A 14,393-nucleotide genomic window follows, 5' to 3' on the forward strand; every position below is an offset into this window, starting at 1 on the left:
GATGCAGAGTAGAGTGGTGGGGGGCGATTGCAACGGCATACAGTAGATTATTTCAGAATAGAGTGGAGTGGTGCAGGGTACAGTACAGTGGCACAGAGTAGAGTGGCGTAGACTGCAGAGTAGATTAGAGTGGACTGGCATAGACTGTACTGGTGTAGAGTGGAGTGGTAAAGAACTGTTGCAGAGTACAGTAACACTAAGTAGAGTGGCGAAGAGTGCAGTGGTGCATAGTACAGTAGTATGGAGTAGAGTGCACTGACACAGCTTAAAATGGTGTATAGTACAGAGGCATGGAGGGAAATGGCACAGAGTGGCATGGTGCAGGGCAGAGTGCAGTGACGCAGTGTGGAGTGGTTCAGAGTGGAGTATGCAGGGGGTGGTAGCTCACTGCTATTACAGAAAACAAACCTTCAAAACACTGACCATTACATTTGAACAGACATACAGTTTTACTGCTAAAAGTAAACCACACACAACTCAAATGATGTGTAGCAATGTCACCACCTAGTGTATGTATCTGATTTAATCATGATAAAATACTTGTTTCCACCACGTTTTAGAATTACCAAAAAATGTGCTTCATTTGTGCTTTTCTACTTATAATATAGTCTGAAATATCTGCACAGTTTATATATAGATATTTAAATCTTGTTATGCGCTTGAAGAAAAGAAAAAAAAGAAGAAAAAAAAAAAAGCTGTACAGTTTACCGCAAGCACTCCCCATAAGCCAGCATGATTGTCAATAAATCCTCTCACTTTGAAGTCAGAGAAAGAAAAGCAAACACCAAACTCCTTAGAAGACAGAGCCTGACATTTGACCCCAGTCTTTGAATGCAGAGCAAACGTGACAAGATAAAAACAAGATTTAAAGGCCTGTTTAAAGAAATCTATTACTGAAGAAAGAAATCAGTAAATATGGTTTGGGCATGGGAGGCTACGAACTCAAGCTGGCCAGCCTAAAACAAATTGAGCCAGCAAGTGGAAGGCAAGCAAATGGGAGTTACAAACCATAAAGCCAATGGTAAGCAATGGGGCGGAATACATTCCCAGGAAAGCTTTCTGAATATTCTCAAGATATCATTAGCTAACCAGACAGCTGTGCTGTCTCGTCAGTTTCAACATAAAAACGGCTCATTTACATCAAATCACAAAAAGCACACTTCCTGGACCAATATATAGCTTTCTGCCAAATTTGATGTAACTCAGTTCAGCTGTTTTTGCAGTATCACGGTTCAATTTTCCTACTGAAAGTTGCAAGAGAAAAGTGCGATTTGGGCCGCCTTGCCCCTCCCTTACGTCTTGGACCCTGCTTGATGGATCACCTCAAAACTTTCCAGCAAGAATAGGTGGACGATTTTTTTTTTTGCTAAGTGTGGTGAAGATTCAACAAACAGGGCCAAAGTTATAAGCAAACCAAAAAATCAATTTCCTATGGAAACGTGGTACTAACTAACTACCCAGTGTTGACTGCTTCCAAACACACACACATAATATCGGTTTAGATATGTGTATGTATTAGAGATAAATTAAAGAAATGTGATAAACAATAATTTAAACAGACATTAATATAAATGCATATTATAGCAAACATATGTTTTAAAAATAATTTTGAAGAGAATTAGAAAATTTAGTTGAAAATTAAATACATGATTTGTAAACATAACAGAAATAAAGGAAAATTAAGATTAAAATAATGCAATTAAATTCTAGCTAAATTGTACAGATAATTTGAAAATTAATAATAAATATATTTATATATATATAGAATTATTTTTTAAGTAGTGTTATAGTTTGGTGATAAGACCATAGCTTACATTAAAAAACCCTTGACATTAAATGAAAAAAAAACAAAAAGTTAGAGACGTTTTAGTTAGGTGTTGAACTAAGATAAAAAGAAGTTTTTTAAAAAACCTCTGAAATTCACCGGATCGGTTTACTGAGCCAACTATGACTAGTGCCCCTGCCATGCACTGTTTATGACCTCACGTAATACATCTTTCATTACATGTTAAATTACATCATTGATGACAACAGTCTGATATCCGTAATCCTTAGATATATCCTACTGGGACAACAATAAATATGCTACTTGCTATACTATTCTGCAGGGATGTTTCTTGGCGCAATAAAGTAGTTTCAGAGACTACGGTAAACTCAAAAGCGAGTTTTTGAGTGTTTTACTGCAGTGTGTTTAATAAAGTTGACACCACTTTTAGAGTATCTGCTCAATGGTTCTTGTTTTTTTTTTACCTCGGAAGAAAGGCTGATTTGAGCAAACAAGATTTGAATGAATATATATATTTATATTCATTCAAATCTTGTTTGCTCAAATCAGCCTTTCTTCTGAGGTAAAATATATAAAGAATATAAATATATATATATTGCTGCATGTATCGGACTCATACCCGAATATAAGAACTTGTGATATACGTGTTACACAAGAATCTCTGTAACAAATGCTAAGACCCACTGGGCTATCTCTGTAACAAAAGCTAAAATTCACAAGGCTATCTTATTAGTAGTCAAATACCTTGTGCCTCTGTATAACAGCGTGGTAGGGTATTCTGGTACCTGTACTTCACCAGTAGTACATTGGGAGTTACCTGATTAATTTAACCGTGACAAAGATGCGCCACAGAAATGACTTTGGGAGTGAGAAAGAGGCATTCCTTTTAACAGTGAAAGGTCATGGCATGGAGTCTTTTGGTACTTCGCAATGTAAACTTTTGCCTTGTGGTCCTGCATGGCATTGAGGCTCATCCTGGCGCAGTCGTCATGGAGTTGTGTTCCAATCTCAGGCACCACAGATATATCTTAGGGGGTTGGTTACGTACATCTATTTGTGGCACTTCCTACAAGACTTAAACCCTGTTGTTTTGGGAGTGACCTCATTTGCACATTGTGAAAATTTGAAGAAGAAAACCCCAAAAAGATGAATAATCTCCGGACCCGCGTCTGAAAGTGAGGCTAGAAATAACTGATATCTGTGTGCATAGGTGGTGCTTACAAGTGTCTCTGCTCAAGACTTCCGGAGCAGAACAAAGTTGGTGCAAAACCACATTGCGCCTTCTACCGGTGTGCAGGAGCACAGCCAGAAGTTTCTGGATATAGTATGATGCCTTGAGAATATTCACAAGGTGAGCAATCTACTCTTAAAAGTATCCAACAGAACTGGGTTGTAAAGACATTGAATGTATTTGTTTATGGGACAAAGTTGAAAATAAAAACTGATCACAAACCCTTAATGAAAATATTCATCAAGAAATGTTTACATAGCATCTCCTGAATATTTAAATGCATAATCTCACTACAAGAGTTTAACATTAATGTGGAATATTTACAGGGAATCAATATAACGACAGCAGATTGTCTGAGTGGACTGAAAAATAAAGAGACATTGGGGAAGATGGTTTAGATGATGAAATGGATGACTACTGGGAGGATAGGAAATTGTGGGAACTAACAACCATAATAATGGAGTCTGGATAGGTGAGATGGCAAAGAATGAAGAGTCAGTGGAGGTCTGCAAGATTGTGGATGGGTACGCGCCACCTTGGAACATGATATGGGACATTTTCCGGACATATTTGGGGGGTGAGGGATGAATTATCAGCGTGGGACAAAATGGATTCAACCTCCCAGTTAAGCTATTGGTAAACTTGGCATATATAGATCACTTTGGCATATGTAAGACGAAGGAGAGATTACAGAGGAAGCGAAGTCTAAGAGAGGCTCTTAATAAACTAGATAGTACTCAGGGCACAAGTTGAGGGTACGCGTGGGCAGACGTCATCTACCCACTCTTTTCACAGGATGGACACCATCTACCCTGCCATAAGGCTGGATCCCACAGAAATATGCTACATTTGTCCTGCTGTAATATTCACACACTGGGACACATTCAGCAGTGCATGCATGTTGTCTGCTTTCATTCCGAGCAGCAACATGCAGGTGGGAAGGGACCTTATCAGATTCCAACAGGGCCCATAACAAAGGCCTAAGTTCAGGGGCTATCAAGCCTCCTTTTGTTGGAGTATTCTGGCTGGGAGCTATCAGGAGGCTCACACCTAAATGCAATGGAGGGGAAACAAAGGAACAGAGTTTATCACTGCACAGGTACGAAAGACATGCTTTTGACTATAAATTAGAGATATACATGCACTGTAGAAATGTCAGGTGTGTTGGACTCCCCCAGTATTTACTAATAACAATTTAGATACTACTATTTTGTTTTATTTCTTTTACAACGCTACTCATCCCAATGCAGGGTGTCAGAGCATTTTACATCACATGTACACATTATACATTGACAATAATTCATATGTCTGTAAATCAATGGGTAGGATGTGTTATATAAGACAGTGAGGGCTACAAGTGTAGGAGGCACATGTTCTTCTTAACTTTCTGTACTGTATTAGAAGGATTACACATTATGAACGGCAAGTAACAAAATGATCTCTGTATTAAGGACAGTAACCCACTTACCCATTTACATAAAATAAACATTTGTCATCTACTTGTTACATAATGTACTTTGTGGGTGATATATTAATCCACTATGCTACTTCTATTCAGGACTGGGACTAGACAAACCTCAGATTTCTCCGGCAAATACATTAAACTTTGGAGTTATCTTATCCTTATTATTAATATTTTTCCTTGAGATTTAGTTGGCACACAAAGATCACTGCAGCAGGTGCCTTCACCACATAAGAGTTCAAAATGCAGACTTTGCAGCCAATTAAGCAGAAGAAATTTACTGTCATATTTCTCCTTGTTGCCAATTTCTTTGTGGCAGTGTCCTAAAAATTAAATGTATAAGTTGAGGCCCAGAGTTTGCATCGGGGTTTTGTCACAACCCTGACACAATCTCATTTGTTAAATTGTAATGCGCTAAAATGTACGCTTTATAGAGGTGCTAAACATATGTGAGAGGTCTTAAGATCTGATGTTACTTTTTGTGAGGTGATGTTTGTGATGCACCGTGCGATGTCATGCGCTGTAATGTCATTTGCATACTGTCTAACTTAGTTACCCCGCTTTTTTGTTTTTAGGACTTATGCTCTGACATTACCTATTGTATAAAAATCATTAGTGTTTGGAACTTTATGGTTAGTATGATATAAGGTATGTTAATGATAACTATGTTTTCTTTAACCTATTCCCATCTTTTGAGGGAAGAAGGGAAATACGTTATCCTGCGTTCTCTGCAACATTAGCTTTGGAATGTATATTACGAAGTCAAGAGAAAAATTATGTTTCGTCTTGACTGCTGAGGCACAGGGAGCGCGGCAACAGGCCGATAAAATATGCCTCCCTCTGTCCCCGTTATGAGTTAAAGGTCAAATTATACCGAACCGTACCCAATTATCCTCTGTGAATTAGGAAAGCATAGATTTTATGTTTTTGACATGTTCTCTGCCTGTTCTGCAATGGTACATCTTTGAAAAAGCGTTTTGCCTTCCTGCGTCCTGGGCCATGACACGCTATAACAAAAACTTAAATAAAACTTAATGATCAAAGTACTAAACTTGCTGCACCAAGATTTTTCTGGACTACTTAAGTAAGCAACACTTAGATTAATTTAGATAACTTTCAGTAGTACTACCAAAGACTGGTAAAAATGGCCTGCAATATTGTAAACCAATGAGTACAAAAAAGGTGCATGAGAAAGCACATGGGCAATTTGGAAAGCCATGGCACGTCTTTTCTTCTGGGCATGGCTTTACTTGTAAGCGGGGCTAAGACGCCGGATTCGGCTTCGAACTGGCAGTAGATAGTATACTCCGCAGAGGGCGCAGTCCTGCACTTCACTCACCTGCCTCCTAGCGGCTGCTGGACAAAGGGGAAGAAAGCAACATAAGAGGGACAACGCACTTTCTAAACTTTACCATAGGCATGTGCAGACGTAAATATGGCCTGGTAAGGTGTCAGTATTGCAAGGGGCGAATGACCCGTGACGTTAAAAGAGGCCGGATGGCTCCCGGCGGTAGAGTGCTGCCTAACAACCTGGTGGTTGAGCAGTCACAGTCGGTTTAGAAATTAATTTACCTGCCTGACAAAAAGGCCACTCACCAGCGACGATACAGTTTACGCCGACCGAAGGGTTCTTTTACGTATTTGGATGGCAAATCTCCGGTCACTGAAGGGGGACTGAAACCACACTAAGTGAAACTTCAGAAAACCGGTGCATTGACAAAAGGGGAGGACTAGCACTTACTGCTGCGGCAAACTCATTTTGTTCCGGTCACGTGAACTCTTCGGGCAGCACAACCAATGAACGCCTGGGTTTGACGTTTAAATTTTAGTCTTTAAAGCGCAGACAGTTATCCAACCAATCACAACCTCGGAAGCTAGCAACCCTCGCAAGTCCCCCGACCAACCAAAAGACAGCACATTTTTTTCACCTTTTTTAAAAATACGATTCATACTGCTACGTGCTGGCTTTGGTTGTGATTGTTCATTGCACTAACGGTGTGTCCGGGGAAGGAGTAGTAACGGGGTTAGTTTCAAAGAACGATTGCCTAGATTAATTCTACTCAAGAGGTTAGCTGCTTTGTTACAAGAGCCGCAGGCGCACCCGACTGTTAACATCTGTGCGGTCAGCGGAGCATCAGCAGGAGGGGAACCGCTGTCCTTTCGGTAATGCCAAGACTCCACTGTAAAGTGTTCGCTACCAGCGAGTTTGATTGCAGCTTAGACATTCATGTTTGCTTCCATTTTAGCGCCGTCTTGTGTAGTTAAATGGGTACTGAATTTGTGTTTGAGTACTTGGATGTCGGGATTTGCTGGAATATGTAAGCATTCAAACACCTCTTTCTGATCTGTTACGTATCGTTTTCTTTCTAAAGCACGGTGTCGCGTGCCGAGTTGTGGATATTGAACTACACCTGCGGAGAAACAAAGTAACTGTCATACTTCTGCAGATGTAAAGGTTTTAACTGCGGACCTTACATTCTTTGTGATGTTCATGTGCCATGCGAGTTCACTGAATTACCACCGCGTAAATATCGTAAATTTGTTTAATATTTATAATTTTTCCCAAAAATGTGTGTATCAGCATCACTGTTTTTGAAGGTTTCCGCCTTCATTACAGCGTACGATCTACATTAAGAACGTTTTTCTTTGAAGGATAAACGTGCACTACCATATGGTTCGGTTTTGTGTCTAGTCTTTATACGGCGAGTAGGGTTTCTCTCTGTTTTCTTAATTTCATAACGATAAACTTGTGTAACTTAAAGTGCCACCTGAAACCATTAGACCTAAACAATCAGTTCGATGATGGCACTGTATTTTACACTATTAGTTGATTAGATGTCTGAAAGTCGATTTTATTATCCACTGGTTTGTAAATAGGGGGACCAACCAGATTTCTGAATCAAGCAAGCAGTGGCAAAGCCAACTATTTATTTTTGTGTGACGCAAGCACAAACTCAAATAAAAATCTTTTCACACGTTGTATTAAGCTCCTACTTCGAAACATGTTGTCCCCTTGAAAAGCCAGCCTCAAATGGAACATACGCCTTGTAAATGGAATATTTTGTCTCCAAACGGTGTGGCAGTTTGTTTACCTATTGGCGTGCATATAGTAAGTTGGTAAGAGTAGGTGTATAAATCTAGGTGGGATGGAAAGTTGGCGTTAGTAAACTGTTAGGTAATAGGGGGAGCTAGCTATCTATGCCCATAAATCACACACAAGACACGAGCAGGCAGACGTAGAGAGATTGAGGCGCACAAGATAGGAAGAAAGAAGGATATATAGATACACTTTTTTTTTTTTGGGCCATTTAATATTTGGACCTTTGAGTGACAAAATCATATTGGGGGTGGGGGGAAAATGTACATCAAGCCTTGGCCCCCTTTGAGAAGTCATTTCTTCTAAATTATTTAATATCTAAGTATCTCTGCCCATTCGATCATTGCCCCTTTTTTCACTTTTCTGAATGATCCCCTGCCAGTAACAAGTTCACCACATACATGACCGAAGTAGCCATCTGGATGAAATCAGGCTGCCTCAAACACAACACAAACACAACGAAGTGGTGATCTCTGGGAAGAATGCATCACTATGGGACTCCATCTGCTAGCCAACAGATCTCAGACTCACTCCCACTCTTGGTACACAAGCTAGAAACTCCAAAATTATTGTAGATGGCAAACGGGACATGTCCTCTCAAGTTAACAAAGTTGCCTCGTCCTGTTTTCACACCCTGAAGATGAACAAGAAGATCTTAAAGTGGCTACAGAAAAACACTGGGGAAACAATCACTGAAGTCCTAATCAACAGCAGACTGGACTATAGGAATATCATATTTGCAGGAATAACCAACTAACTCGCAAAAAGACTCCAGGCTGTCCAGAATGCAACACCCAATCTAGTTTTTTCAATCTCCTGTGTCTGATGCACATTGGCCCTCACCTGAGAGAACGCCACTGACTCCTGATAAACAAGCGCACATAGTTCAAACTCCTGACCCACACATACAAAGCACCTTATCAATAGGAGTCAAAGTAGCTTTGGCTTTCTCATCCTCTGACTAAAAGTCGCTTCCACCTCCTGCCCTTTCCTCTCATCCAGGACCTCTATCTCCTCTGTTTAAGAAGTGTCGCCCAGTCTTTTGTGATGGTGGGGTGCCCTGAGGAAACAGTCGAGGGGGAGGTCAGGCTTAACCACTACCCTTTTCTTGATAAGGAGTTCCCTCCTATTCTAGGGACACCAAGGCTACAGGGTGGACTGTTTTCCTCCCATGGGCATTCCTCACCCTAAAAACATCTTCAGTCTGGTACCTGTTTACTTCAGTGCACCCCTTTTCTGTGATTTGTTAGATGTCCTTTCTTCCTTCTTCAGGGATCACTGGTTCCCTATCCCGACCCATCTCCCAAGTAAAAGCTACTAACGCTTTTGCATCTGGGGCCCCTCCGGTGCCCTCTCTTCATTTGAGTGCATGAGGCATCCCCTTTCTTGTGCTTTGACTGCTTGTAGTCATAGCACCTCCCCTTGTGGATGAGGTTCCATCACTTTGGGCTCCCACTGTTCTGTTTTCCTGGTGTGTACCTCCACCTTCCTGTCCTGCGCTTCATGTTGCTCTCTCCATTGTGTGGTACTTTCCCCTTCTTTATCCTTTCTCCCTCAACCCAGCTTTATTTTTATTTATTCACCTCCTTCCATCACCTCCCCTCCACCAACCTGCTCCTCGATTTCTCCCCAATCCTTCACTCACATTTACATTTTTTTGTTTAAATTTGAATGTAGGTCATGACCACTACTATTTGCTGCCATGCTCTTCACTACAAGGTAAACACTTTCACACACCTAAAACTTGATATATTTTCTATTTACAGATCTAGGTGGCATTCTGCCAGCTTAGATCGGTCAATAAAGCATAGAAAATGCACCCATTATTCTATCCGATCACATAAAAATGATGTGACCAACAACAGTGGCACGCTTTTTTAGGTTGAAGACCAAGAAACAGCACAGTTGTCCAGTTGCTAAAGTCTTCTTGGAGACTTTGTGACAGCTGATTTGATTGCTTCCGCCCATTGCTTACCATTGGCTTTGTAGTTTGTAACTCACATTTTCTTGCTTTCTATTTGCCAGATTTTATTGTCCACAAAGTAATGACATGCACACATGTAAGGTTTCTTAAATCTACAATAAAAGTACTAGTTTTTTGTGTTAAAAAATAATATATATATATATATATCTCTATCTGATATGCTATATTTTACTCTATATGCCTTTTGTGTTCACAATGTACAAATACGCTTCTGACTCATTGCAGTCTGGGCAAATGGGCCTTTTTTCGGTGTCTGCATTATTGTAGCCTAAGATGTTGCTTCATTGTGGGTTTTTGTTTCTAGGACAGCTGAAAACAACTCGCACATAGTCACCCACATATTGCCAAACAGTTCCTCTAACAAAAGGCCAGACCATTTGACTTTGTGTGTTTGTTTATTGTATGTAAAATGTTCTATAAATGATGCAAGCACAGTAAATTGAGCCTAAAAATCATAATAGGCATAACACACCTAAAAGTTAGACTACATTTGGGCAGCCGTCTTGGGCAGAAAAATAGCATTAACCAATTTTATTTCCCAGTGTGCGCCCTTCAATATATAGTCACTTCTTTTGTTTAAGGATATGTTTTTTGTTTTTAGTATTTTACAATTGTAACAAATGACACGTCTGTTGTGCAGTGGACCCTTTATGCATTTATGTACATTTTAGTTGGCAACAAGTATTGCTAGCATGTTTACAAATAATACAAGATATTACACTAGCACAAGTATATCCTCAAAAAGGAAGCATAAGAATGGAGGGACATGTTCAATATGTCTGCCATTCAGAATCAAGCTGATTAGAAATCCATATGATAACCTTAAATAAATATAGGAAAGAGAACAAAAATATATAGAAGAAAGGGCAACCAATCAATTGTTAGGCAGTTACTTCATTTTTGAATGTGTTCTTCTGGACCAGGGTTCCAGACTGGACTCTGTGATTGTGACCTCTGGTGGAAAACTTTTTATCAACTAAATCTTTAGTCTAAACCACAATCGGAAAACATGGTGTAATTGAAAAGGACCTGGCGAGCTGGGGCTAAGATTGTGGAGACATTCCTGGGAAGGTGGCCCCTGGTTTGGAAATTTCACTGTCTGTAACCCTCCTTTCTTGATCCCATGAGAGTATGTGCAAGTGGGCATTCCAAATACTCTCATCGGGAACTGTTCTAGAGTCCGCTAGAAATATTTATAGCCTGAGTCACATGCTGGGATTAGTTAATTGAACTAATCTACTGGGAGGAGGAGTAAAAAGGGTGTAACATGTCAGTCCAGCAAAGGCGCACAGATGAAATATCCACTGGCTTTCCACAGTCATTTAATAATCTAGGAAACTTAATGTACAAGTGCTTTCCAAAGAGGGCCTGCATATGGATCTGTGGAGGAATACATAACTAACAGGTGTAGTGTCACTCATTAAAATTGTGTTTCTCCATTCATTGAGGTTCCTAAGATGTTTGGCTTTCCTTTTGGACAATCTTAGGGAATCAATTTATTTTGCATAAGTAAATACTAGACATTGATTTTTCTTATACTTACTGTTGTCTTTGTTATAATAGTGTTTTTCTCATAGTTTTTCAGCGATGTCTACTATGCACCAAGATGTTTTGAACATGATCAAATTGTTCAGAAAATATTTGTCCTCTTTACCTGGTTGTGAGAGGATCACTCTGTGTGGAGCTGATTGCATGCTCAGAATTTTGCAACTTTCAATGGCTGAAGTCCATAAACAGGTTAGTGCTCTCAATTTCGTTTCTCTACCTTAGTGCTCATCAAAAATAACTGGCCAATGAATGGCCGCAACCATCCTTTAAAAACGTTAGCATTGTTTGATTTTCTTAATGTTAGTGTGCATACATAGTTTTTGTTGCAGGATACTTTATCTTCAATTCTGTGAGTATGTTTCAATGTAGTTGTAACTTGATTGGTTAATCTATTGACTGTTTTTGCAGATTACCACATGTAAGTCACTAATGGCTATTAGGAGTACTTTATATTATGTTTGGGGTACAAATGGGCTGCTATAAGCCATCACTTGTAGATCTTGCCAGACACCATGGCGCATATGCTATTAATTGATGGCGACTCTGGCGTCTCATGCCTTCCCACAGCCTGCTGGGTTGAATGTATTTTTTTTTCTTTTTTAATTCTTTTTAATAATGCAGCAACAAATTTGAAAAAAGTTTAGAAATAAGAATGGCAATACAGTACCCCTGTGCACCCATCAGTTTTTTCATCCACTTTTGAGTGTTTCATTTGATTTAATTTCACACAAGTCATTTCAAAGCTAAAATTAGTTCTGTATGCATGTTTTATTGAGACACTAGCTATTAATAACAAAGTATGAGACTTGTCTCTTACTGTTTCTCTCAACTCCCTCTTAGAAATATAACTCTGGTATTTAATACCTTTTTTTAAATGGGTCTGAGGGTAGTGACTGTTAGGCTTCAACTGAATTTGCGAATACAAAGAGAATTTATCACGGTACGGACACATTAATGCAATAATGTTGGACTAATAAATGGACGGCAAATTACTAATTCCAGTAGTTGTCCTCCAATACACACTATTCAGAATATTCTTCCCATTAAATGCAGGTCCTAAAGGTACCACTTTGACAATGGAATAAGCGAATGGTCTCTGTGAAAATGTTGCATGCGTTTCTTTAGCAGTCCTCTGCCTTTTGTGTTCTTCTCTTAGTCCTTGAGTGCTGTTTTGGTGCACATGAAGACACTTGTTCTGGACTCTCAGATTTTAAAGGATTAATACTCGGCGTTAACTTGATTGGTGGGCACATTGTAGAACAAGCTGTTTTGTGTGCATGTGTAGGTGCTCATGTGGCATATGCTTTTGTAGGTCAGTGTATACTGTGGTGTAAGGGGTTTGAAGGCATGTTTAGGCAGAGCCCATCAGGTGAGATGATGCAGGTTGACATCTCACAGCACCTTTTGGAGTGTGACAAATAAGACTGGTGCATATTACAATTAAACAACCTAGCAGATGGCTTAGAGATAACATATATAAAGCCCCACTTAAAATTAATTTATTCCAAACTTATCTCCTCACACTCTGCCTGCTTAAACAACCAACCATTGCTTTGCTCTCTTGAATGCAGCTCCCTAAAACGCCCATCCTCGCCAAAGGATCCTGCATAATTCAGCCCCTGTGACCAACACCTCTTCGCCTAAATTATACTTAGTGTCAACAACCTTGAAACTTTCCACCTATTCCCTCCCTTGGTCTGATCAGCCTGACCAGCGGCAATACCAAGCACAAGTGTATGTTTTATATATAGCTTCGAAAAAAACACCTGCCACCCAGAAAAACCCACCTGGTAAGAAACTGCTCACTTGACCACTTTTCCAACGTTTATCTTAACTTCATCAAATACAACTCGATTCCAATAAACAACGAATTAACCTCGTCATCCCTAAATAAATAAATGATTTTCCTCAAACTACATTTCAGCATGCCTGGCCCTCCCTAGAACAATGTCTCATTTCTCTCACTGTATGTCCCTCCCTTTTGATTGCAGCTGGTTTGGTCAACACTTGGACACTTTGGTGTCAACTTTGTTCACAACACTGAACACCCCCTGCCAATAATACTTTAATTCACTTATATCCCTGTTCATTTTCTTAAGAAGTGTTAACCTCTTCAATGAATCTAATCATTTTCACCTAACTAAATGACCAAAATGCCTGGGTTGCCCGTCCCCTTAGACAGATCAGCCTGAGTCTGTAACAATTGGCCCCCTCGCATACCCCCTTCACTCCATCACTTTAACTGTACCCTAGTTTTATTAAAAAAACAAACAAAAAACTTGGCTGTCTTCCTACGGCGCGTGCTCAGTCTGCCTGTCTGCCACTTAATGAACAAATGTAAGCAGATCCACACCAAAAGTACATCACTCAAGGGGCCAGGTAAGCTTCCAGAAATAACCTTGTTCTCTTGTTGCTGGTTATCATTCAAGGTTAGCAATCATTCAGGTTTTGCCTAACTCTTATACCAGTTCTACTGAAAGACTGCACCTCAAATTCGCAATTGGGTATTCTCTAAAAAAGCCATTGCTCTGCAGAATCTGAAAACTGGATACAACAGATTCATCCCCGTGTTCAAACTCCCACTCATCATCCCAGTCAGAAATCATGTACAGGCTATCTTTTCAACTGCACAGCTCGACCCCATCCCCTTTCATTAGTTTTCAATCTCTCTAGCCAAACCTCTAATACCCTCCTCTCAAAGACGTCGCCTTGCAAAAGATCCATCTGCCTGCTATTCCATAACAACTTCAAAGATCAAAGGGCTAAAAAAGCACAACTATGAAATAGTCAGAGAAAATAAAGCTTTCTCATTCGCATCAAAACAAATTCTATGCAAAATCTTTCAAAACAATTTGCCATAAAAATCTACACCATCAAGCGTACATGAGATAGTTACCAGAGACAAACCTTTTTTGTGTTGGTCTTAACGAAGGCCACCATGTCATCCATCTTTCTGAAAATGCCTCCGGCCCTGATACCTTTGCTTCGTGTCTGTCGCCAGATTCTCCAGTCTGTTAGCTTGCCTAGTCGAAGGCACCAGGGACCCCTCAGTTAATTGGATCATTCTCCCGCGCCTATCCTTCACAGCTCCACTGACGTCTGTTTCTTGGTCAAACCTGTCTGCTGTGCTAGACATGGCACTGCCACTGTAAAGAAGGCAACAAATCCACAATTTCATTGTTAATCCCTGAAACATGTTGAGTTCTGTGTAAAATGTTGTACTGCAGACAACCCAAAATGACAACCTGTCGCAATGTAAGGACCGTCTCTTCTCAGATGACAGTC

The 14,393-nt window shown here is 40.0% G+C and overlaps 2 protein-coding genes across 5 annotated transcripts in view; one reads left to right on the plus strand and one right to left on the minus strand.

Annotated features, from left to right (window-relative positions):
• Positions 1-6,295, minus strand: part of NUP37 (nucleoporin 37) — a 114,499-nt gene extending 108,204 nt beyond the window's left edge. Inside the window, exon 1 of one of the 4 annotated variants that reach the window (XM_069228981.1) lies at positions 6,221-6,295. The gene's annotated coding sequence lies outside the window, so the exon portion shown is untranslated. The other 3 variants (XM_069228980.1, XM_069228979.1, XM_069228982.1) reach the window with 3 other exon arrangements.
• A 61-nt stretch (positions 6,296-6,356) lies between these two features.
• The window catches only part of PARPBP (PARP1 binding protein), a 133,261-nt gene continuing 125,224 nt past the window's right edge, over positions 6,357-14,393 (plus strand). The window contains exons 1-2 of the mRNA XM_069228978.1: positions 6,357-6,642; positions 11,138-11,297. Of these exons, the coding sequence (XP_069085079.1) occupies positions 11,148-11,297 (150 nt within the window). The 5' untranslated portion in view covers positions 6,357-6,642; positions 11,138-11,147. The remainder of the gene's footprint in view (positions 6,643-11,137; positions 11,298-14,393) is intronic.

Source organism: Pleurodeles waltl, chromosome 4_1 (assembly GCF_031143425.1).
Source record: "Pleurodeles waltl isolate 20211129_DDA chromosome 4_1, aPleWal1.hap1.20221129, whole genome shotgun sequence".
NCBI lineage: Eukaryota > Metazoa > Chordata > Amphibia > Caudata > Salamandridae > Pleurodeles > Pleurodeles waltl.